This window comes from Hypomesus nipponensis, chromosome 3 (genome assembly GCF_054491055.1).
Source record: "Hypomesus nipponensis isolate SF chromosome 3, ASM5449105v1, whole genome shotgun sequence".
NCBI classification, from domain to species: Eukaryota; Metazoa; Chordata; class Actinopteri; order Osmeriformes; family Osmeridae; genus Hypomesus; species Hypomesus nipponensis.
The window spans coordinates 5,648,995-5,674,024 of record NC_140363.1 but is presented as its reverse complement, the minus strand read 5'-3'; the positions used below and the strand labels follow the sequence as shown (position 1 = coordinate 5,674,024).

Sequence of the window (25,030 nt, the reverse complement as noted above, 5' to 3'; positions counted from 1 at the left end):
ACAGCATCTACAAGCTTGACACAGTCACTAATATGTATTTCAGAAAGTGTTTCAAAGGATTTTCATAAAGTAGAATGTATCTGTGTCTTTGTGTATTCATTTAATAAAGTCAAATTAATGCATACGCACATGATTCAAAGAGGATGTACGGTGAATATTAAAACATTCACAGTGTCAAAAAATACGACAAATAAATGTTCCTTTTTCAGGTGAAGGTTTTGGAAAAGCAGTCATACCAGCTGAGACTGATCTCAGTTTCTTTTGTACATACACACTTTGAAATCAAATTTTAAAAACGTGAACAGTAGTCAACTGGTTCTGGTGATGCAGGTAAACAATGCCAACCAGGGCGATAATTACTTCAAATGCAAAAATAAAATCATTTTAAACCAATTCAACTTTGAAACATTTTCTGTGCATCCCCACAATAGTGGTACTGTTTAATGGGTCTGTCTCAGGATATAAGAGACATTTGAAATGCTGAATAAACATACAAATGATACAGAAACAAACTTTTTTTCATCTCATATAAATTGTATTCCTTTGGTAGAAAACAACATCCAAAACTGTGCAGACCATCTACATAAAGACACTGATTAGCATAATATCAATGTAATCTAATAATACAAAATTCAATCAAGTAGGCCTATACCTACCATTAAACATATATTCAATGCATTGTTGTACAATACAGTACAGGGCTACTGATATATAGAAAGTACTTTATGATAGGCTACAATTCGCACTATTAGTGCGCCTTTGCGTAACTAAATATGCATTGCAAACACTCATTCATATGTCGTACTGTACTTTGGTTCATTCATTTGTAAATAGCACTCTTTCTCTTTATGCGGCCATATTTTCAAGTTTCCACAGCGCGAGAGTTGTATCTATAACCAAAGTATACTAAGAGAATATAGGACCATATTCCAACTTGTATTGTAGTCTACATGTAAAAGAAACAAAATGATAAAAAATTACATTTGAGATGTATGAATGCGAAAAGTGATTTACAAGCGTTTACTGTAATTGCTGACGTTTTTTTTTCTTTTTTCATTTAGAATATTTTCATCCTTTTGCTACCCACCGCGCGCCCTGCTCGCACTACTCGCTGTGCTGGCGGGTCCTTTGACAGCGGGCAGTACTTGATGGTGTGCGCATTGTCTCCGTTGGCACTGCAGAGTGGGCAAGTATACGCTCGAAGAATGGGGCATACAACTCTGCCATCTGGCGTCTTTAAGACGTGAGATCCAAAGACTTCCTCCGGTGCCCCGTTATTCCTACAGAACACGCAAATCTTCGGCTCCGGCTTAACCCCCCTGTGCATTTGTTTGCGTCTACGGTCCACTCCGAGCAGGTCAAGGCCACCAAAGTTTCCTCTAAATGCAGAGTTGCTGTCTATAGACGGAGTTTCACTTGTTAGATCTTCGAAAGGGCTGAAATGTGAGAGGCGCTCTCTCAGGTCGAGGATGGAGGTTGGTGGGGTGCTGGCGAATGAACAGCGACAGTCCAAGTGCCCGCTGATGTCCGAGGCGCCGCGTCTGATTACGCAGGAGCATATAGGCGCGTCATCTAAACCCATGTTCGCTTTCAGAGACTCTGTTATTGAATTGGGATTGTGGGGCTGGTTGCTAATCTTGTTTTTAGAGACAATTGTTGACAAACCTAGATAATCGTTCCAAAAATTGAACGTGTACTCATACGGAGAGTAGCCGTGATCCAAGAAATCCATTCTTCCTTGTCTGAAATGGATTCCAAAGAGGTGCGTGGTTGGATAAAGATGTTCTCTGCATGCGGAGCGTGGAGTATCTGTGTCTCTTTCCTGCGTCTGGCTCGAAATGCAGACCGCTGAACCGGCTGGAGCTGATATAAGTTCCACCATAAAGCAGTAATGGGCGGGGTCCCGTACACAGCGAGTTGGGGCCCCGCGTGCAAGCAAACCTGGAATCTGAGCTTTCTCTCCCTTATTGAGCCGTTTGGAACGATCTAGACAAGAAACACTATTTAAATGAACACCGATATTCCTTGATCCGTAAAGATAGTATAATCCACCAATATAAAATATAATATTATACAAACGAGAACAAATTATGCTATTCTTATGCCTTACATGTTTTGGTTTTCACTATATTACTGTTATCTGTAACAGTAAAATAAGTGTATATTAACATACACGTATCTTCATATATACTTGACAGTGTTGTTATTGAATGAGTGTGTGCTGTTTTGGAGATGCCTCCTCTGCACCTGTGCCCAGTCCCTGGAGCTCTGCGCTTTATGCACCCAGACAGGCCTGTTTCTGCCCCATTGTCTCCTCTTTGGAACTGGCCGTTTAACATTAATATGCATTAAAACAAAACGTGTGTGTGTGTGTGTGCACCATGATAGCCTCCTAGCAGAAGTCTATAGTACAGAGATGGGTTTGAAGATTATTTTCAAAAACAAACAACACTGACCATGGAATCACAGTCAAGATGAGCAAGGTTAGAAAAAAAATGCTGGAAAAAAAAGTAACTCCGTTTTTTTTGTTTATCTTGCACGCCAGGCACAAACTGTGTTTGGATATGTAAGCAGGGGGTGCCGAGCAGAGCTGATATAAAACACTTGAGAGAGACAGTGGATCATGCGTGGATACGAGGGTCGTCACACCGTGCCTACAACACACAAAGAGAATCTTAGAGCGTTTAACAGATGAATTACAGCCGAGTCCTGGCAGGGATGTAGTGGTCCCAAGAATACAAGCCTGCAAGGGTGTGTCTGGAGGCTGAGGCCACTTACAGCAGGACTGGAGGCTGAAGCCACATACAGCAGGACTGGAGGCTGAGGCCACTTACAGCAGGACTGGAGGATGGAGGCTGAGGCCACATACAGCAGGATTGGAGGCTGAGGCCACATACAGCAGGGCTGGAGGCTGGAGGCTGAGGCCACTTAAAGCAGGACTGGAGGCTGAGGCCACTTACAGCAGGACTGGAGGCTGGAGGCTGAGGCCACTTACAGCAGGACTGGAGGCTGAGGCCACTTACAGCAGGATTGGAGGCTGAAGCCACATACAGCAGGACTGGAGGCTGAGGCCACTTACAGCAGGACTGGAGACTGAGGCCACTTACAACAGGATTGGAGGCTGAGGCCACTTACAGCAGGATTGGAGGCTGAGGCCACATACAGCAGGGCTGGAGGCTGGAGGCTGAGGCCACTTACAGCAGGTCATGTATGAGAGGGGGGAGATGAGGGACGGGGTTAAAGTCTGGTTTCACAGCATTCATTCTCAGGCTGGCTCTCTGGAAGACTGGGTTTGGTTTTGTTTGTTCTGGATCCATCTGATTATAAACAAAGAAATTATAAAATACTACAGGGTTCCCCAGTCAGGCACAAACCTGCAGGCTCAGTCCCAGGCCAAGGCCCAGGCCAAGTCCAAGGCCCAGGTCCAGAGCAGCTTGCCTGTAGCGGGAGTCTGAGACAGTCAGGGCTTCTGGCCATTCATCATTGTCAAGTTGAATGGGAAATTAACAAATCCCCTAATTAAAAGACCCCTCCAGACAGTTAGGGGTGTGTGTTTCCATGTGCGCGTTTCACTGTGCGTGAGTGTTTGTGTGTGCTTGCACGTGTGTCTGGGTCTGCGCACATGTGTCTGTGCGCGTTGTTGAATATGTGTTTGGGTTATTGATGTGCGTATGTTCATTAGAGGGGTGCAGAGCCACGTGCCAGCTGCACTGCTTTGTGCTACACCTCCTGGCACGAGCCCCCAGCTCCCTAGCCCCCCCCCCCCCCCCCTCCAGACCTCCCACTGCTGCATTAATTACATCATATAAACGATGTGGCTTGGGCAGCAGTTGCTCCAGAACCAGCCCTGCGTCTGGGGGGTTGACCCTGGCTGCCTCCCCTGGGACCAGGCTGCGTCCCTCACGCTCCTCTCCCCCAGCCCCTGCGCCTCCTCCAGGTTCTACTGTCCTCTCCCCCAACCCCGACTCCTCCTCCAGCCTCGGCCATGTCTGTTCTTAACCTGTCAAGTCCTCGGTGAAGGCCACCAGCTTCCAGAGTGCTCCCTCATCTGACACACACCCCTCCGACCCACCCACCCACTCCTCACCCAGACGCTAACCCTAAACAGAAAGCCACCTCGTCCCCAAACAGTAACCCTCGACCCCCACACATCCCAGCTCAAAACACTTCAAACCCCACACGAAAACACATCTGATGGGACAGTTTTGTGTGAAATTAGAATGTGCCTTCGTGAAGAAAGAGAGAGGCCCAGTCCTCCAGCCCAGCAGGCTACTCTAGGATAACACTATTTACATCCAGAGAAGTTTGGACTTGGGTTTCAGCTCCACTCGTAAAATAAATATTATCCTCAGCTAAGAAAAGTACTTTTTGTTCCATCTATTTTAGATCTTTGCGTCAATAGTGAGACAGAACAGAAGACTGAAGTCTGTTTATCCACAGCTAGGCCTTCCCATGGCTCCTCGACAGCGAAAGGTTGACTCCGATAATATTGCTAAGCAATAAACTAACCAAGAAAGTCTCATTGTGCATTCAGTCTAGAAGGGTTCATTCTGAATGTTGCATGTAGATCAACAATAGAGTTTCCAGAACAGATAGTTCCAGCTCCTTCTCCAGTTCATCCAAGAACGAGAGCTTGGTTCAACTCCTCCAGATAGGTAAAGGAGGGGGGGGGGGGATTAGGAAGTAGTCCGAGGGGAATGAGTGCACCACTACAATAGCAGAGCGGGGATTAGTGAGTGAGTATGTGTGTGTGTGTGTGTGTGTGTGGGGAGGGTTTTCCTTGCCCCTCCCCATGTCTCATCTCAGGAGCCCCACAGCCCAGAGAGAGCCTTTGTGGGGACAAGCAAGGGCACTTCCCATGAAACAACAAGCCCTTTTTAATGATGCAGAGAAATTCCTAGGTGATTATCGCAATGAGAAACCTTTCATTCTGGGATCACCATGGTCATGTAGCCCTGGCCCAGTAGATCAGCTGTGTGACAAGGCTCGACCAGGCCAGGCTAGAATAGACTAGTCACTAGGCCATCCCAAACCAGGCTAGACCAGACCAGAGTGCAGAACTATTACCCTTTGATCCCCCACGTTGATCCGCAACAGAAATCAGGAATCCAGAGCGACTCCATCTCTCTACTGGTATGTTTTTGTGCCCAAGCTCTGCTCTTTGTGTGCGTATCAAACATGATCCAAGTGTGACCACACCTAGGTGGAGCAGCTGGAGTCTCCTAGTAACTCAGTCTGGGCTGTCTCACTGTGTCTACTACTCCTCCAGACTGGCACTTCCATTAGACTGCCTGCTCCTCCCTGCCATGATGTGGCTCTAGAACTAAGTGGTCACATCCAATGTGCACAGAGCAACAAGCCCATTTAGAATGCTCAGTTTAACAAAAGAATACTAAAAGAATTGGAAGACCAGAAAACTAGAGGTTTTCCTTGATGGAAATGCAAATATGCTAAAAGCAGTGTGAGGATGCAGGTGAGGCTGTTTCTATGGTGCTGCTTGATGCTGGCTGTCAGCTGTTCTCTCCCGGTTGAAGATATCAAGGTTGAGGCAACAATGTCGTCATAACTCGGAAGTTTCAGATTTCATGGGTTCAAGGGTAACTAGGCAGTAACTCGTCACCTATAGTAACAGATTTGTAAGCTAACGGTAGCTAATTGTCGCTCCAAAAAACTAGCAAAATACGCAAACGATGATAAAACCCAAGTTTTGACCAAAAATGACTAAAAATGTATTTATTGGTATAGTATGTGATGACAATCAACTATGTACAGTTGAAGATATAAATACATTAAAAGCCAAATTTTGCTCATCTTGCTACCCACCGTAAAAAAATATATACAAAGCCTCATCGGCAATCAGTCAGTGGGTCTCATCCTTCATATATTGATCCTAGTCCTCTCCCAGACTCCGCCCACTACAGCAGGCTCCTGTGAACTGCAGGTCAGGACTGGAGGTGAGCTGGCTGATACCCCCAGGACCACAGATGGCCCCCCCCCCAACTTCTTCACTGTCAGCCCCAGTGTGGGCCCCTGTGCTGGGCAGATGGGCCACCCTGTGAGGATCCAGGACCTCCATATCTATCAGGCTGATCTGATTACAGCAGGGCCGGAGTCCAGGCCCAGACATGCTCACTGGGAGCTCACATTAGCATGTCTGTCAGAGGAGGTGGGAGGCTGGGGGCTGGAGGCTGGACAATGAGGGATGGAGGGTGGGGGCTGGAAGCATGGGGGGTGGAGGCTGGGGGCAGGGTGCTGGAGGCAGGGTGCTGGAGGCTGGACGTTTGGGGCTGGAGGCTGAAGGCTGTTCCTCGGTGGAGCAACTTGCCCTGTGTTGGTGGTGCAGTAGAACAGCAGGGTTAGAGTGTGTGTCGGTCACGTCTGGCCAGATGGCCTGCTATCTACTTTCATCTAATAGCGGATCTCTAGGTCATTTGAATCTGCCAGAACTTTTTTTACAAATTATATTTTTCTTTGATGGTACTTGAAACTATTTTGACAGAGAGTGAATGTATTATTATATTGTTAAATATCATCCTCAATAGCTGAGCGTTTTCGATACCTGTAGTTTGAATGACAGCTCTGAAAACCCCATGAATGACATTGTTCTGGAAGGTCAAGGCGGGTGTTCAGGGTATTTGCTTTTGTGAGACAATCCTTGTTGTCAAAAACCACCTTCTATACTTGAAATTCACCCAGCGTGTAAAGTGTAGTGTGATTGACAGCTGGGGAAAGCCACTGGGAGACGAGTAGAATTCATGAGGGGTGGAACATGGCTGACAGATTTGCTGCTTTGCACATTGATTTCCACATTTGGGTGATTAGGTTTATCATAGGCCTGGGCCGGTGCTAGCAGATTATTCAGGGAATTCTACAGAGAGACAAACATTTTTTTGTTGAGAACAAAACCAGGAGATGAAGTGCTTGGTCACCTGAGCTCTTCTCCTTAGGAGGACACGGAGCACAGCTCTCTGTGGTTCCTGCTGTAAGGCTGGGTTTGGGACACTCTCTGGCACTGGGGTGTTACCCAACCCTCCCTCTCTCTCTCTCTCTCTCTCTCTCTCTCTCTCTCTCTCTCTCTCTCTCTCTCTCTCTCTCTCTCTCTCTCTCTCTCTCTCTCTCTCTCTCTCTCTCTCTCTCTCTCTCTCTGCCTGCTTCTATCTCCATCTCTCTCTCCCCTCTTCCCCCCTCTCTCTCTTCACCCCTCCCTAACCATTCTCTATATCCAACCGACTCTTTTGTTTGCCAAGGTTGGGTTACCATGGATACCAACCATGGCTCCAATAGAACCCCATCCCTCATCTAAATATCCATACTTATCTATGGTAATGAGATGCAACCACTATTATAGGTACTAATGAAATACACTTCATTGTCTGTGATAAGAAGGAAAAAAACGTTTTTCCTGGAGGCGCGTGTCCGTGCAGGTCTGTGAAGACAAGTGTTTAATGTGCCGTTCGGATGTTCAGTGCACAATAACACCACAACGCCTCTCTCCTGCAAGCTCTGATACCGTCACTAACGTGTTGTCGGGGTAGCTGAACTGCACCGATTGCCCTGTCTATGCTCCCTCTGTCTATGAGCTTGTTTGCAGTGTGACTTCTGAAGAGGTCTGTCAGTAACCGCAGATCAGTTAACAATAATTAAAGATAATGATTACTTTATTACTTTTAAATGGTTTGAAATGTTCTGAATATGATAAACAATGTTTGATCTATAACTTGCTATATTAGGCTCATGAGCACATAACTCATGGTTATGTCCAGGAGAGAAATATGCCCATCTATTAATAATGTTTCTTGAATTATTGATAAACTTTCATTATGCTGTTTTCTTATGCCTGCATAGCCATAAGTTAGTTATTTGTAAGGTGTGACTAGGAAAGACCTGTGACACTAGTGTAGGTCAGAGGTCACAATATTACAAACGTGTATAATATCATGCAACTTTGAAGGAGGAAAATAGAAGAAGCGTCCAGGCAATTTTCTGGGAGCCCTATCTAAAGACCTCAACAAAAGCTATCTAGCATGCAGTGTCCTTTTTCTGTGCTTGCGAAGGTTATGCTAATCGTCTTGTATCCTCCCATATTGTGATACTATTTAACTCCCTTAATTTCCTGAATTCATTGTCCATTCTTCTGTGGTACTCAACTTGAGTATATCAGACACCTGCACCTTACATATGTGAAAGAAAATACGTTGATTTTGTCCTGAACTATTCACCTCATTGACTTGGTACTTCCACATCAATTAAGCACAATCTAATACGTCTTCACTTCGTACATGAATGCATATTTCCATGCACTCGTATGAAGGTGTTAGTCTGTAACCTAATTGTGAAGTTAGCGGAAGCTGACTAAAGGGTCACATAACTACAGTGCTATGTTTCACATTGTGCTACTTTGTTGTCTGATTAGAGAATGTGTTCAGCTGCTGTGAAAAGTATGAAAATTTCAGATAATGACTACAGTTTTTGTTTTTAGGGGAAAAAAGTTACCTCCACAACAGCATCTGCTCCAGCTGAGGCTGGCTCTGAGCCTTTCATCCCATAATAACCTGGTGAGAACTGGATAACGGCATAATCTGCTGTAGGTGGAGGTGTATTTCAGTCATCAGAAGTCCTTAGAAAGAGACACCATACATAGGGAGAGTTGTATTATCTGTACTCACAAATAATTCCCTCTCTCTCTCTCTCTCTCTCTCTCTCTCTCTCTCTCTCTCTCTCTCTCTCTCTCTCTCTCTCTTACACTCAATTTCTCTTGGTCTCTCTATCTTTCATCCTCCTCCCTCCCATCTTTCAGTGCCTCTTTCTCGCTCTCTTTCTCTCCCTTCTTCTTCCCTTCCTCTCGCTGTCTTTCTCTCCGTGGCTTCCTTTCACGAGATAGTAATAAACTATCACAGAAAATGTGCCTTTCCCTTTGTGCTGCAGGGTGTATCTGACGGTGGGGTGTTTAAGCCTGTCTGCATTTCATGAGGCAGTCCTGTCACTGGCAGTTATCTGCTTTCCACTCAGCGTTCTCAAAGGAGCTGTGGTGAAATGATTCTCCTCAGGTCTGAATAATGCATGAAATTACATAATGCAAATCGCGCCTCTCTTCCCCGGGTCTCTCCCTGGCCCCGGTGCAGTGTTCTGGGTAGGAGAGACCCAGGGGAGTCCCTGGTGCTGGTGCTGAGGTGGAGAGGTCAGTGTTACAGGCTGGGTTATCCCACTCCCACAGGTCCCACAGCATCAGGGAGCTGAGGAGTTGTGACCGGGCCCCAACCAAATCTGGGAACACAGAATTCAGATGACATTCTGCATTCACAGAAGTCATTGTGTGTGAACCAAAAGACCTAAATACAGTTCAACTTGGTGAATGTTGTTTTGTTCCACTGTCTTAATTGATCACTGTTCAAGGAAGTGCTGAGTGCAGTGAATCTGCTCAGATAGCTATCATGGGATGCTCACTGTGAGGAGTAGGCAGTGGAATATTCATCAAGCACTTAGGTTTTCTCATTGTCTCCATGCTAATGCCGAGCTTTATATCTCAGTTCTTTTGGAATAATCATGCACTCAGATTACCAAACATGTCTGTTGTCTTATAACATGCACCAATTTAGGATACATTGACTTCTGTCAAGACTCAATCTCCCTTTCCATCTTTCTCCCTCCCTTTATCTCTCTCCTACCTTGCCCGCCTTTCCATCTCTTTTCTATATCTCCCTCTCTCTCCCCTCTCTTTCTTTCTCTCTACTTGCCTCCCTTTCCAACCCTCCCTCCCTCTGTCTCTCTCTCTCTCTACTCCCTCTCTGTCTCCCTGGCTCCCTTTTCCTCTCACTCCCCCCTCCCTTTACAACTCTCCCCCTCTCTCTCCCTCCCCCCCCTCTCTTTCTCTGGCAGTAATAGCCCCCGCCCAGATGACAGGCAGATGAAGGGAGGTGGTGGGTAGCTGTGGGGTAACTGGCAGGTCCTGGCCACATCAAAGCAGATAAGAGGGCCGTCACACAATGGCTCCTCGTTCTCTTTCACTTAATCTTCAGAGTTTAGAGTTTCTTTGTGCCAACGTCCCCAGTCATCCTTTGTCCACTCTGTGTCAGGTATTAACGCCAGTGGATTAAATTAGTGTTGCGGAAAACGTTGTTGGTGTTTCCTCCTGGTTGGTGACTGCCTTTGTCTGGAGACTCTGGTGATAATTGATTGCTCCTGAACAAAAAAGCTGCATGGTTTATGCACTTCTATGGATAAGTAAACCTCTGAAGGATTTAGGTCACTTCTAAAACAAATATTCGGGAAGTCGCCAGGGATTAGACAAATTGCTCTTTGAGCAGTTTACCAGGCCAGACAAAATTCAGTTGTCTTCTACCTTTCACTTCATCCCTACCTTTCCATCTCTATCTCTTTGTCTCTCCCTCTTCCTTTTTCTATCTCTCTGTCTCTCTGCTCAGTGTAGTCCTGGTCCCTCACCTTCAACCCAGTTTCCTGTTGTTCTCTATCCAGGACGACTCTCCTGCCCCCGGCCTAGCCCAGTAGGACCCAGCTCTGTCCGTCAATAGAGCCAGTCACATTTCTGATACCGTTTAATGAAAAACTCCACGGTGCTCTGGGAAGGAGGCGGAGGGAGGGGCGGGGCCAGTCCTGAGAGCTCAACAAAGACAGCCTTTCACCGGGGTGGAAAGAATAAATTGCTCTCTCTCACTCACTTTCTCTCTCTTTCGCTCTCTCTCTTCCCACACCCATTTTCAAAATTAGTCTTTTTTTGCTTCAGAACATCAGAAAAGTACCACCTGGGCAGAATCCCCCTGAGCTTCCTCAGGGCTGACAAACAAAGAGGCAGGTGTGTGCTGATTTGGGTTTTGGGCACGTTGGTTCTCAGTCCTGTAGCAGGCAGGGTCTGGAGCAGGCAGGGTCTGAGATACAAGCTGCCAGGTGTAAAATGTGAGGTTCATTATCAGAACAAAACAGCAACAGAGCTGAAAATCTCTCCCCGAGTTTTTGTTTTTCTTGATGTTTCAGATGTCAGGTCTCTGTGTTACTGGATCGGGATTTGGTTAGGACATTCTTCCTCCCGACCTCTCACACTGTTGTGTTCAGTCACAGTTGTGCACACACACACAGTCAGTCACTCATACACACACACAAGGGTGGGAAACACCACATTTTACATTCCAAACCTTTCATCTCTGTCCAGCACCTTATCCTCTGACCTCCCTTCTCTGCCGTCTGCCAGAACCCACATATCCTCATCCCACCCTAATCTCATCCTCATCCCACCCTAATCTCATCCTCATCTCACCCTAATCTCATCCTCATCCCACCCTAATCTCATCCTCATCCCACCCTAATCTCATCCTCATCCCACCCTAATCTCATCCTCATCCCACCCTAATCTCATCCTCATCCCACCCTAATCTCATCCTCATACCGTCCACATCCCTTTCTCATCCATATCTCACCTTTATGCTGGCTGGGGCAGAGACCCCTCTCACCTCACTCCCCTTCTCTCACTCACTCCTCTCCTCTCTCTCTCCTCCCCAGCCTCTGCCCAGCCCTCTCCCCAGCTCTAACCCTAACCTCATGGCCCTAACCCCTCATGGCCCTAACCCCTCTTCACCCTAAGCCTTCATCGCCCTAACCCCTCATTAACGTCCTCAGGCTTCAACAACCTGATACAGATGGAGCCTGTCTGCTTGTTGGACATGGAAGTACTCCAGTCTGAACCCAGGTATGAATCATCATTAGTGGTGGCAGGTGTACAGTTAGCTCTGATGACCATGAGCAGACGGGGCCAGGGTCGGACTGCTCTGAGGGACGGAGGGAGCCTGGCTGGAAGACGGGAGAAACTAAAGGGACACCACATTTACATGATATGAATCCTTTTAAGGTAACTCGCTGTGCACAGTAAGGCAGAAGTAAACAGGAAGCCAGGCCCAGCAACATCTGAATGATGACCATCTGTAAGTACCTGATCAGGGCCTGGGCTGTCTCTGTGGACCCAGCAAGGATGAATGGGGCTCCCTCAGGAAACCGAACAAAAGCCTACATCTTCCGAGATGTACGCGTTTAACGTCCATCCGACACTTACATTTTGTTCATTGAGCAGACACCTTCCTCCCAAGCGACGTACCAACGGCACAGATAGGAAGTACAGCAGAAAGTTAAGGATCAGAGGTGCACAGTTCCAACCGTATTCAGTGGTCAGAGCCAAGAGACAATCTGTATTGAGCAGGCACAGGGTAGAGTTACCACATCTCAACCACAGTACAACCATCATCATGTCTCAACCAACTCCCCTAACAGCTTCTGAACAAGCGCGCGCTGAAACAAGAACAGCCTGCACCACAGTGGCGATCAAAACACCTTCAATGTAGAGATCTGTTTCCATTTTCATTGTCTCGCTGTTTTTGTAGGTGGTGACGCTTATCCCTATAAAGCATGCAAGGGGATAAGGATAGCTTGGTGGTAGAGCAAGAGGTTGCATATTCAAATCCCTCCTGTCCGTCACTTGGGATAAAAGTGTCTGCTAAAACGAATACATTACAATTTGTTATCCCAGTAGTTGTATGTTTGAGAGTAGCTAAACTGACAGGCTTTCGGTGAGAGGTCTGATGTTAGGATTTGTGTGAAAGGAAGCTGGTTTCATTCCAACAGGAAGCAGAATAACACCGCCTGGAGGATTCCGGTTATCAGCTCTGTCTCCTGTTGTAGATCACCCACCAACGGATCGCCTTGAAGATTGATGGTGACATTTCCCTCGGTGTAGTCTGGGACTCCACCGCTATTTAAAAAAAAAATTGCTCACAAAACGTGGAAAAACTGTCAGATAAAGATCCGGTTGGAATTTTCGGAGGGACTCGTGGATTACAAGGTTTGTGAAATGTGGAAATGAGCATCAGTTATTGGAAGTGGAAGTCCTCAGGGCAACAATGAGAGGATTTACTGGCTGCAGTGGCTCTTTGTCTGCATGGATGTAGCCTGTGTCGCCTGTGGTAACACTAGTCGATAGCTGAGCGAACTTCAACCTGATGACTAAGCCTTGAGTGATGACTTCAGGCCAACACACCCAGCTTGCTTCTCTGTACTATCAAAGCCACATTTAACTTTATTATATCATCTAATGTTCCCAAGGACAACACAGTCTACAACCTGAGTGCGAGTCAGGCCTGTGACCAGCATCAGAGTTTTAGTGAGGTCCAACTACAGACCTAAATCATGGCTCTGGAATATCTTTATATTTGGAACAGGGGAATATTTAAATAAATAACATGTGCCTCAGTCACCTTACATGTAGGCACGACCCTGGTATTGGTGTCTTGATGAGAATTAGATTATGTGGTGTTTAAGGAGGTACTGCATGAGGATAGCATATTATCCAGCAAGATCAGATAATTACAGCTCAACATCAGTGCTTCCAAAATTGTGCTTCCAGTTGGCTGAGCGGTAAGGAAATCGGGCTAGTAATCTGAAGGTCGCCAGTTTGATTCCCGGCCGTGGCAAATTACGTTGTGTCCTTGGGCAAGGCACTTCACCCCACTTGCCTTGGGGGAATGTCCCTGTACTTACTGTAAGTCGCTCTGGATAAGAGCGTCTGCTAAATTAAAATCCCATGTCTTTAGTTTACTGTCTTGGACCCACGGTGTCCCTGTCAGTCTGTACTCCTGCAGTGTGCTGCTCCTTCCTGCATGCTGTCAGTCTGTACTCCTGCAGTGTGCTGCTCCTGCCTGCATGCTGTCAGTCTGTACTCCTGCAGTGTGCTGCTCCTGCCTGCATGCTGTCAGTCTGTACTCCTGCAGTGTGCTGCTCCTGCCTGCTGTCAGTCTGTACTCCTGCAGTGTGCTGCTCCTGCATGCTGTCAGTCTGTACTCCTGCAGTGTGCTGCTCCTGCCTGCATGCTGTCAGTCTGTACTCCTGCTGTCCACGTGAAACACATCTGAGAGTCAACTTTTAACCTTTCATTAGTCAAGGGGCGCGACAAAGACAATGTCACTACCCCTCCCTTCTCTTTGTTGTGAATTATACAACAAAGAACTCAAATATGCACAAGCCTGCATGCGCCCGGCGACAGCACACATTCATCTTTTCTATGCAAATTGACTTATGTAGATTATGCAAATGGGGCGAAGGAAAGCAAGTAATCAAATTGCTAATTGGGTTTGTTTTATTCCTGCTCATTAAGAGGGTCCCCGTCCTGTTTCAAAGATAGGGTCAATCTCTCATTGTGACAAATGTCGAAGTTTAGTTGCATCTGTTAAAATAAGGCATGTATTTTAAGGAAATAGTGCAATAGCTAAAAATATGCCTTTTACACCGCTGTTGTTAGGTAAAATATGGCTCTAAAACATCCAAGTTAAACATGATCTTCAGTCATCTTACTTGAATTTACACGGCTTACTGTATTTAAGAAGCTACACATGATAATTGTTTTGACACAGCTGTCCCTTAACAACCTATTCTGAATATTCAAAGTAGCACAGTAACAATGTTATACCTGATGGATTTTCGGCCTACCAGGCTGATAATGTAAGAATGGTTGAGCATGATGGACAGTTTGTAATGGAACAAAAAGCTATGCTGCTCTTAGTGGGCGGGTGAAAAAAATAAAAAAATAAAGTATCTGTAAACCCTTGGCAGGTTTTTAACAAGGCTTCACTAATCTCAGCTGGTGTTTGTTTTGTGAAGCAGGAAAGGTTTAGGTGGAGCCAAAGGAGGTAGGCTCTCCCCCAGCTTCTGAACTTTCACCTCCTATCAGTCAAATCTACATTTGAATGGGTTTACTGACTGGAAAAGCCAAGAGCAGCAATGAGATTAAATTGGACAATTTTTTTTCTTGCTCCGACATGTAATGTACTAACCCCAGACCCCCACTAGTCACAGTCTCCAGGTTCAAACACAGTTCATGTTATTTGTGTTACAGTCCTTTTATGCTCTCAAAGATCAAAGGAGCTTTGTGGGTTATGCCATCTGCCAATTAAAGACTAGAAGCATAGACATTCTTAACATACACCAAGATTAAGACAAAGCACTTCACACAACTAAAACAATCTCTTTCCCTCTTTTTAAAGTCATTGCTCAGCTTTGTAAAGGATTTGGTCATTTGCACTCCCAACATTTCATCAGTCAAGGATCAGACCAAAAGAGAGCATTGTAAGCATTAACAAAGTCTATAGTTTAAAAATTCCATGCATGCAATGCACGCATATACAGTAGCTGTGAGCGTCAAAGATTACTCTTGATAAGACAAAGATTTTAACAGCTTAATCTGTTTAATCATCTTGAACAGTGTTTGTGGAAATCACAGATGAAGATTGGAGGGCCACAAATACACCCGAGCAAGTAGAGGAAGGCAACAGGTCAACATATCCCAGCGTTGGGGTCTCAGCTGTTAACGACGCCACCTAGTGGTGACTTATTAGTACAGCTCCCTGGCTTATTTGAAACAATTACTATTAACTTTAACATTTCAAAAACAGACGGACCCAATAGTAAAAACCCAAAACAGACAATGTAAAACTACTGAGCCAGTAAGAGGCAACATAAGTATTGAGTAGCAAAGACACAGCAGTCACAGCCCAACATAAAAACAATAGGCATTTAAAACAATTAAATATAAACAACAAATTGCCCAAACTGAGATTTGCAAATGTTTGTAGTAAGTGTCGTTGGCACTCTACTTGGCCCTGTTGTTTGGGATGACGAGGGGGGAACTGCTCCTCCTGGTGCAAGCCCTGCTTCTCCAGAGGAAGGTGATGATGGGAGAGGGGGAGGAGAGATCGTTTTAGCATTGGAGTTTGAGTGTTGGAGTAGGGTGAGGGTGCTGGAGGGGGGGGGGGGGGGGGGGGGTCGGGGATAGGGTTGGTCATACTCACATATTGGGGTCTGTGGCCGCATTTCTGGACACACCCAGATTTGGGTGGCTCTTGTTTGGGTGACGCACAGCCAGAGACACTCCCTCTACTAGGAAACCCTGAAGACCAGAGAACACAGAAGCCAGGATGCATGACACGGGCTGCTACCGTTAGCCGCTAACTTTAACCATAGCGTAGCATTACCAAATCCTTGTTTCCTTCAGAATTCATAAAGTCAATTCAATAACTTGAAGTAGCTGCAGTCACATGCACTACCACTGAGCTATTACTAGAGCCCGACCAATAAAGGATTTTTAAGGCTGATATCGATATATTTTGTGATTTAAGAATCAGATATATATTTAAAGAAATACACAAAATAAAAATAATCCAGAAACGCGTAAAAAAACAAAACGATTTCCCTAACACTTTGCCCAACTGGCTGGATCAGCTGGTTGTGGCATTCTGAACACGAGTGATGCCAACGGGACGTTGTAGAGGGCCCTCTGCTGGACAAACTATGCAAGGCAAACTCATAAAATGGGTGATGGGTGTTTTTTATATTCATTTATCAGCCATTATAAATGCCGATACAGATAGTTTGGAAAATGCCTAATATCGGCCGATAATATCGCCCCGACGATAAATCAGACAGGCTCTAGCTATAACCCATCCTTATTTAAATGGTGGAACCAGCAGATCCTATTTGCTTAAGTAGCATTAACTAAAGACCATAACATGATACACAAAGGGGGGCCAACAATGTGGAAAGATGGGATGGGTTTAGCTCTCCTGTAGAGCATTTGATTGACTGCCTGTTTGATGCTGGCATGACCAGCTGTAATGGAGAACACAGACTCACATGCAGCAGCTGAATAGCTGTTTTACAGTCCTGCTTGTTGGTGTAGTGGACAAACGCACACTGGACCTGTGGCATCATCTTGATGCTAAACACTTCCCCAGCCCTGAGGGAGGGAGAGAGGAGGGGGGAGGCAGAGACACAGGGGGGAGGAGGGGGAAAGAAATGGGAGAGAAAGTGACCAGAGCATGAAAGAAACGTAGTTGTCAGTTCCAGGTCTCTCTAAAATCCGTTTGATCACATGACCATGTAACCGTTCACATCCTGAGGCTTTGTTGCTGTGCCGTCATGGATATGATCTCACCTGCTGAACAGTCTGTGCAACCTCTCTTCAGTGATGGTCGATACCACGGACCCCACCCAGACAGGAAACAACTCTCTGTGTTGAGATAAATGGCAGCTTATTGGCACAGCAGCCAGGAGACATGACGCACGATGTTGCATTTGAGATTATGTTTTTCTATCAGTCCTGTGTAATATTGTATTATAGATTGTGACGTAGCCCCGGCTCTGACCACAGGAGGGTGCCGTCACAGGTGTGGCGACACTTTCACATGCAGAGGGAGCCACCTCTCACCATCAATCAGAGGACCATTAAGTAGTTCCATCAGCCACCTTGACAAGGTACAGCTGGGTAGCCCAGCCGTTGGTAGGCTGAGGGATGGGTTGGTTCATGTCATTGGACAGTGTTTGTGTGCTGTTAATCAATTATGGGAAGGTCAGGGAGTCAGATGGCTGAGCGGTTAGGGAGTCGGGCTATTGAAGTTTGATTCCTTGGCCAAGGCACTTCACCCTACTTGCCTCGGGGAGAATGTCCCTGTACTTACTGTAATTCGCTCTGGATAATAGTGTCTGCTAAATGACTAAATGTCTTCTGTTATTGGTTTATTTTACGGACTAATTAATGGTATAGCCCTTTAAAAAAGAAACCATTTGTTCTAGTGAGGAGACGGGTTAGAGAGGGCTGGTTGAAGTGACTTTTGTTGAAACCCAGTTGAGGATTTGTTTTTGATCCTTCATAAAACCGTTGTTTGCCTGAATCCTGCTCACTCTGGATATAAAGCGCCTGGATCCCTCCCCTACGCCTGGGTCCTTGGTGATCATTTGAGTAACCCACATCTAGAGCCCAGCTAATAGCTCACAAGATATATTGTTGCAATATATCTGGTAGCAGAGATGTGGTTACTTTACACTGTGCCTGATAAATGCAGACTGTACCCTGGCCCTAACTAAACGCTGAAATTCTGTTAGAACAATGCGCTTCTGATCATCATTTTGTGATGTTATTTCGATGTGCACCATTCGTATTTCACTTGGGATAAAAGCATCTGCTAAAATGAATAGAATGATCAAAGCTGATGACCTCTTCTACCCATATAGCATTGCATCAAACTGTTTCCTGTCTGGTGCAAACCACTTCCTGTCTCATGACGCTAGCGAGCAGTGTTTGGAGCCTTACAATGTGGCAGCACTGGCTGGTTTGGTGGGTCTCCGCCCGGCTGAGGCCGGGGCCGGGGATGAGGCCGAGGCTCTGGGCGTGTTCCTGGCATGGGCCCTCCGCTGGGTGACCACCCACTCCTCCTCCTCCTCCTTGTCTGCTGTCCGCTCAGAGGGGTCGCCACTGTCTGGTTCACCTAGGGCAGGGGGGGGGGGGTAGAGAAGAAGAGCTGTTACCAAGCATGAGATTGAGGGGAGGGGGGGCACTTCTGATGTGTGTGTGTGGGAGGGGTAGTGTGATAGGACAAGTTCCCACATCCATCATCACCATCACCATCTTCTAAAGCTGGTTGCTTTGATGGATGTGTACATAAACACAAGGTTTGGATTAAGAAAATGTTGCACTACCCAAATGTCGCACTACCCAGTTGAAGGGTTCCTACTTGGTCATATTAGATTGGATTAGACGGAATGTACTGGTCCCTGAGGGGACGTTGCCCAGCTACTGGTACACAACAAGAAGAGTGTGTCAGTCTGTTTACCTTCGATCCCTGAGAGTGCATTCACAGCTTCCTCAAAGCTGCTGTGGGCCTTCAGCGCTTCTATACTTTTCTCATGTGTAAATCCCATTTCCTGGAAGGACACATACACAAAAACCTAGTAAACAAACGCCACTACTGATGTAGCATGCTCGTTGTGTCATGTTATGACACTACCCCTACCATGAGTTGCAGGATATGGACTTTCCTCAGCTCCTGGGAGGCATCCACAGAAGAGCTGTCCTGCTGCAGAACCTCCTGATAGGTCAACGCTGCCTCGTAATACCTCTGGGAGGGGGGGGGGGGGGGGGGGGAGGTTTAGGGTTCAAGCTGGACTAGGGGAAGACAGGGTTGGTTTAAAGGGTGGGTGCCCCCAACCCCCTCTACCCAGACAGGTGGAGCAGAGTGAAACACCGACTGATTGGGATCTTCGGTACCCACACAAGAGGGAAAGGAAGTACCTGCAGCCCGCACAGGGCCTTCCCCTTCCTGAACAGGCCTTTAATCCAGCCGGGGTTCATGCCCAGGGACAGGTCAGCGTCGACGAGCGCCAGATCATACTGCTGCAGCCTCTCATAACAAAACGATCGGTTTCCAAACAACCTGAGGTGGAGTCACATACACCAGTCACTAACGCCATTACTATTCAAATGATACATTTGATTCATTTAACCGACGCTTTTACCCAGAGCAAATAGTGCCTACAAAAAGTAGAGTTGAAAAACGTCGGCAGCAGTACGTAGTCATAGCAGTATTCGTGTGGTCAGTCAAGGAAAGGTCTGTATTTACCAGGCACAGCGCAAAGTGACATCTCAGCTACCAGGCGCAGAGCCAGGTAACTACACCTGAGATACCAGGCACAGTGCCACTATAAACATCTCAACTATTCACAATGTTCAAGGCTTAATTATAAGACAGTGAAATGTTTGTACTTACTTGTACTCTGTAGGGTTATATTTTATTGCACTGGTGAAATATTGCACAGCCACATCAAGTTGTCCACAGGCAGCAAACTGATTTCCAGTATCTGAAGTGGGTTTGTGGAGAAGATTGAGGGGGTGGGGAAGGGGGGGATTTCAGCTCATTTAATATAACTTCAATCGTTGGAATTTAAAAAGTATCAGCCATCATGATTCTCCTTCTTGGAATCTGCTACTCAACATTACTCAGACTGGAACTTACTGGCAAGATCGATGCTTCTCTGAATAAAATCAACTTCAACCTCCTTCACCTTTTCCTAAAATAATCAATAACAAGCCATGAAGGATCAGGCCACACGTCACATTTAACAAGTAAGATTATAATGCTAAACTAACGTTGGCACCTTGAAATCACCACGAATTCAATCGTGTACCACACTAACTAGCTCGAGATAGGAGCACAGGTAGGCTATTTGTTGCAGTGCCAATCGTCGGCCATCGTCAATTATCAAGTTAAATTACTGTCTGAAGTCAACAACGAGCTAAAAAGCTAACAAGCTTAAGTGTATCAAATACACACATACACTACTGGATGGGGTTAGGCTGCTACACACGTGAAACAAAATCCTTCTGAATGCCTAGAATGGATCTGTACGTCAATTTTTGCTGGATTAACAGATCAGTCAAAATCTTTCTGAAAATCTAGACTGGATTACTAACTACATTTTTATTAGTGGGTTTTGACAAGATCACCTGTTCAATATCAACTTGCTGCCCATTCATCTTGGGCCTGTTGTCCTCTGCCTGATCAACAGCAATTGGATTATTTTGCCATTTTCTCTCTAGTTTGTTTTTTGGACCCAGCTGCTTCTTAGCAATAACAGCAGCAGTAGAGATGAAACTGCTATTCATATCAAGTTCCTTTAAGAACCAGAAAACAACGAATGGTTTCAGAACTTTCAGTTAAAATGTTGTGGTAGTGAAGTACATGGAGCTAGGCGACTGAACCTAGGTAAGCACGAAAGTACCGAAGAAAAAGTCAAAGCGTTCAACACCAACCTCTGGTTCCGAGGACAATAATTCTTCCTCTCTCTTCTCACCCTCATTATCTTCACCAATATGTCTCTCCTCACGTACAGTTAAATCGGTCTTGGGTGAGTCCCGACCAGATCCGACAAAATATTCTTTTGTTTCATTTAAAACGTGATTTTTTTTATTTTCTTTCTTTTTAGGTGAGTATGTGGACGGATCTTGTTCCACTGCGTATTTCTGTATTAAATACAAAATGTATTTAACGCTAGTTGTTAAACACAAAAAGACACCTTACAATAATTCACAGGGCTGCCAACTTTTCAAAAAACCTTGGTGTGCGATTTGGTTGGATCAAACCGTGTACAAAGCACTTTTTGGGCTAGGAATAAGCAAACGTTATTTCAAGTTTAAGAGCATAAATACTCAAGCATATACTCAATAAATATAGGCCTAGTGCATAAATACTGACAGCATACATACCTGAAGCGGGGGAAATGAGCCTGTTATGGCTTGTGATTGAAGCATCGCAAAATGTGAGAAAATTACAAATAATTCCAGACAGAACCCCCTCAGGTCTGAAAGCATATAACTAGTCGATCACTAGTGGCTCAACAGGTATATCTATAAACTCATCGTGCAGGCTTTTGACCAACCGGGTTGACACTTAAGCGTGAGAAATCGGGGGTGGGAGTGGCGTGTGAGACCAATCAAATGCGTGTGTCTCACGGCCAATGCGCAAAGGTTGGCAGCCCTGAAATTTAATTCATTGCGCATCACAAACTGCATGTTCTGTCATTACACTTACACGTAATTTATCCTTATCCGCATTCTCCTTTTCTAACCGTTTTCTGTCTCTGTCACACTGCAAATTAAATAGAAACATCTGCATTAGTTTGAATATTCAAATTAGTATTATGTTAAAACCTTGACTGTTGTATACAAAAAGTTCTGTCTGTCTCCTCTGGAATGGTGTGAATATCAGTTTAGGTTTGAAATATTAAACAATCAGTAGATGTGAATGGCCATATTTAAAACTTCACCCACATCCAAGATACTGAATATCTAGAAGGGAGATAGCTAAGTTGTTAGTTAACTAGCTACAGTAACACAATCAAATTCTTTCTGAAAGTCTAGACTGGATCAATAGGTTCATTTTTATTAGTGGGTTTTGACAAGATCACCTGTTCAATATCAACTTGCTGCCCATTCATCTTGGGCCTGTTGTCCTCTGCCTGATCAACAGCAATTGGATTATTTCGCCGTTTTCTCTCTGGTTTGTTTTTTGGACCCAGCTGCTTCTTAGCAATAGCAGCAGCAGTAGAGATGAAACTGCTATTCATATCAAGTTCCTTTAAGAACCAGAAAACAACAAAGGGTTTTCAGATTTTTTTGTAACTGTTCAAATTGTGTTGTAGTGAAGTATTTGACATGCACTGAAAGTAAGTAGGCTACAAAAGTAACAACGAAAAGGTAAAAGCATTCAACACCAACCTCTGGATCTGAGGACAATAATTCTTCCTCTCTCTTCTCACCCTCATTATCTTCACCAAGATGTCTCTCCTCACATAAAGTGACATCTGTCTTGGGTGAGTCTGGACCAGGTCCGACAAAATATTTTTTTGTTTCATTTAAAACGTGACTTTTTATATTGTCTTTCTTTTCAGGTGAGGATGTGGACAAACCTTGTTCCACCGAGTCCTGAGACACAGACAACATGTATTTAGTTGTTAAACACATATCTTACCATAATTAATTACACATCATAACTAACGGCATGTTCTGTAATTATACTTACAGGTAATTGATCAGATTTCTTCTTTTCTAACCGTTTTCTTTCTCTCTGACGCTGCAAATAGAGTAGAAACATCTGCATTAGTTTAAATATTTAAAGAAGTATGATGTACATGTACCTTGACTGTTGTATAAACAAATTCTGTCTCTTCTGAAATGGTGCAACTCACTTTAAAGTTATGGGTTTTTAAGTCTTGTCGTAGTTTATTGATAATAGGGCAGGTAGGCAGGCATGTGGGGTATTCAATGGTGAGGAAGAAGGCCTAGGTTTGGGCTGTGATATCTGTACAATAGAAACATGTCCTGAACTAGTCTCTAGCAAGGAATGTGGGAACAGGGGTCTGGCCATGGTTGAGAAGGGGAACCAAACAGGGATGGAGCTAGAGGAGAGAGAGAAGGTGGACCAGGGCGAGTCAGCAGTATAGGAGACTGGTGTGTGTGCGCATATCTCAGAAGGGGGTTGTTATGAGTCCAAGAATTAAACAACATAGCTCCCAAGGACAGTGTAGAGGGAAGTGGCCAAGGGTTACCATCTGGGAACGCTCAAACTGGAAGGCCCTGGGTTCCCCATGGGAAGGAAGTCAACACCAAGAGTGGCAGGTCAAGTTTGCCCAGATAAGTAAGGGGGGGGGGGGGCACCCTTGTCGGCCTCATTGAGGGTGACGCACCTTGGAGTTAAGGGAATAATGTTGAGAAAAAGTATCATGCAGGACGGGAGATTTTCCTCATGTCAGACTATATGATCGGTTGCATCTTGGGTATGAGTGCTTTTTGTGTCTTCCTGTACCACGTGCTGCATCGCTGAATAAACCATCAACCCACCTTCTCTGACATCTGACTATTTTTTGACTCAAATCCTTCTGAAGAAAAACTCTAGTCTCAAACTATCATCTGATTGGAGACAGAATCAAATCACATCTTGCATTAATAATGACCAATAATGACCAGTCCATACACACAGTGTCAGTCACAACATCTTTCTAGAGTGCAGAAGCCAGAAAACAGATTTGATAGACAAGTAACTAGGCTTCAGATAACAACCACCGAAAAGGGGTCAATCACAATTTTTAGGAAGGATCTTTTCAGCAAGACAAATGTTCAGATGGGCCCTAATGTTTTACGCAGGACCCTCATGCCCATTTGCCCCCAAGTTGTTGATGACGTTCGACACCGTTTCCTTCGAGCAAATGGCAGTGATCACAGTAATGATACATATGTGAATGATTAAAAGTATGTGTTCATATTTGATCCTAATACAATAGCTGATATGATTGTTATTTACCCCCACAAAAAGAACCCCTGATGTCCGTCACTGATTATTTTGATACGCACCAATTTTTTTTGTCTTTTCTTCTCAGCTTTTTCTTTACGTCTGTTCTCTTCTTCCAATAATGCTTTGGCATGTTTCTCAGCTTCCTAGAAAACTGTACATGTTAATTAAGTATCCACTCAACACATCTCCATCAGGATGAAATAACTTGATATTTCTGATTACCTCAGAGGTCAACTGCTTAATACGTGGGTGGGGGGTTAGAGGACTTTGAGCACTGTGCCCTGAAAATCTGTTTATTTGTTCTCTGTGACTGTGAGTGTTTTGGTCAACATCATAGTAATACTCCTCTTCATCATCATCACCATCATCATCAAAATCGCAATCCAAATATTCATCGTGGTTATAGTCAATGGGTAAACCACCTGTACAGGGATAAATTGCTGTCAAATCTAGTCATCTGCTACAGTAAAAGTAACAACAAAAAAAACACAACACTTTATGAACCTTAACAATATAGAATATTATCATCTAATCATGAGTTGTGACTCAAAAGGGAGTTGTCTTCATAAAGTCCCAAAGCAAAAGCACCAAAATTATCTTACCAAACAATCTATGAGGGAAGAAGTCAAGAATATTCTGTCTGGTGGGAAACCGAGTTATTATGTCTTCCATGTTCTCCTGGAATAGATAAATTAGCATTGAGCTATCAAAGACCCGAAAAACTATTGCACAACACCAAGCAAATTCAGTAGGCATTAATTAACATTGATTAACATTACGTTACAGGTCTATGGTCCAGGTGGAACTCACTTGAACGGTACGCATCAGTCGAGCGTCTTGCTGCATACGAATTGCTGAAGAAAAAAGTCAAGTTATTTTGTAAAGTAGCGCACTTTAAAACTGTCATATGCCATGAACAATTACGAAATGCTACTAGTTGTGTTAGCCTTCACGAGTGCCAGCTGGCGTAAATATGTAAGCTAGTGTTAGATACATGTTGACACTCATAGCTAGCAAGCTAATAGCTAGTAAGATAACAGAAAATTGTTTTATTATTACCTTGACCCCATGGTCCCGACATTATTGAGTGGTGCGATAGAGTGCAACCCGTTAGGTCGGCTTCAGGGATATATATATATGGAGCTAGCTACCGAGTTTCACTTTCATTTCTCGAGCTCGACATCAGCTGTTTGCCGTCTGATTCATAGAGCGTGAGACTACTGTGAATTTATTGACCTCACACGCACACGACTCACTGGTTGGGATGGGCAGTGTTGAGTCAGGTGGAGTGTAGACAAAAGACTAGAACTTCACAATAAAAGTAGGCTAATTCTATTATTATTCATGTGCTCATTATTATT

At 44.9% G+C, this 25,030-nt stretch overlaps 1 protein-coding gene and 1 pseudogene across 5 annotated transcripts; both read right to left on the bottom strand.

Annotated features, from left to right (window-relative positions):
• Positions 1 to 1,057: 1,057 nt before the first annotated feature.
• LOC146299529 (nanos homolog 1 pseudogene) lies at positions 1,058 to 1,808 on the bottom strand (annotated as a pseudogene).
• A 13,409-nt stretch (positions 1,809 to 15,217) lies between these two features.
• On the bottom strand, positions 15,218 to 24,900 carry LOC146299528 (uncharacterized). Of its 5 annotated transcripts, XM_084673352.1 has the most exons (22): positions 24,729 to 24,900; positions 24,480 to 24,523; positions 24,272 to 24,347; positions 23,892 to 24,091; positions 23,729 to 23,812; positions 22,401 to 22,451; positions 22,288 to 22,303; positions 22,097 to 22,197; positions 21,787 to 21,954; positions 21,411 to 21,467; positions 20,633 to 20,842; positions 20,327 to 20,494; positions 19,836 to 19,890; positions 19,590 to 19,680; positions 19,115 to 19,256; positions 18,837 to 18,941; positions 18,657 to 18,747; positions 18,137 to 18,311; positions 16,982 to 17,056; positions 16,681 to 16,783; positions 15,840 to 15,937; positions 15,218 to 15,701 (listed from the first exon to the last, which is right to left on the bottom strand). In XM_084673352.1, exons 1-22 carry the CDS (start codon positions 24,748 to 24,750, stop codon positions 15,641 to 15,643), a joined length of 2,193 nt encoding a protein of 730 aa, XP_084529478.1. In that variant the 5' UTR covers positions 24,751 to 24,900; the 3' UTR covers positions 15,218 to 15,640. The 5 variants fall into 5 exon arrangements, with proteins under 5 accessions (XP_084529478.1, XP_084529475.1, XP_084529476.1 ...); XM_084673349.1 differs by having other exon boundaries at positions 22,097 to 22,303; XM_084673350.1 differs by having other exon boundaries at positions 15,218 to 15,698; positions 22,097 to 22,303.
• Positions 24,901 to 25,030: the final 130 nt, after the last annotated feature.

Coding starts and splice junctions, on each gene's coding strand:
- LOC146299528 (XM_084673349.1), bottom strand. CDS start 24,750: ATGTCGGGACCATGGGGTCAAG. Junction 24,092..24,271: donor CTTCCCTCATAGATTGTTTG/GTAAGATAATTT, acceptor ATCCCTGTACAG/GTGGTTTACCCATTGACTAT. Junction 19,891..20,326: donor AGCAAGTTGATATTGAACAG/GTGATCTTGTCA, acceptor TGATTATTTTAG/GAAAAGGTGAAGGAGGTTGA.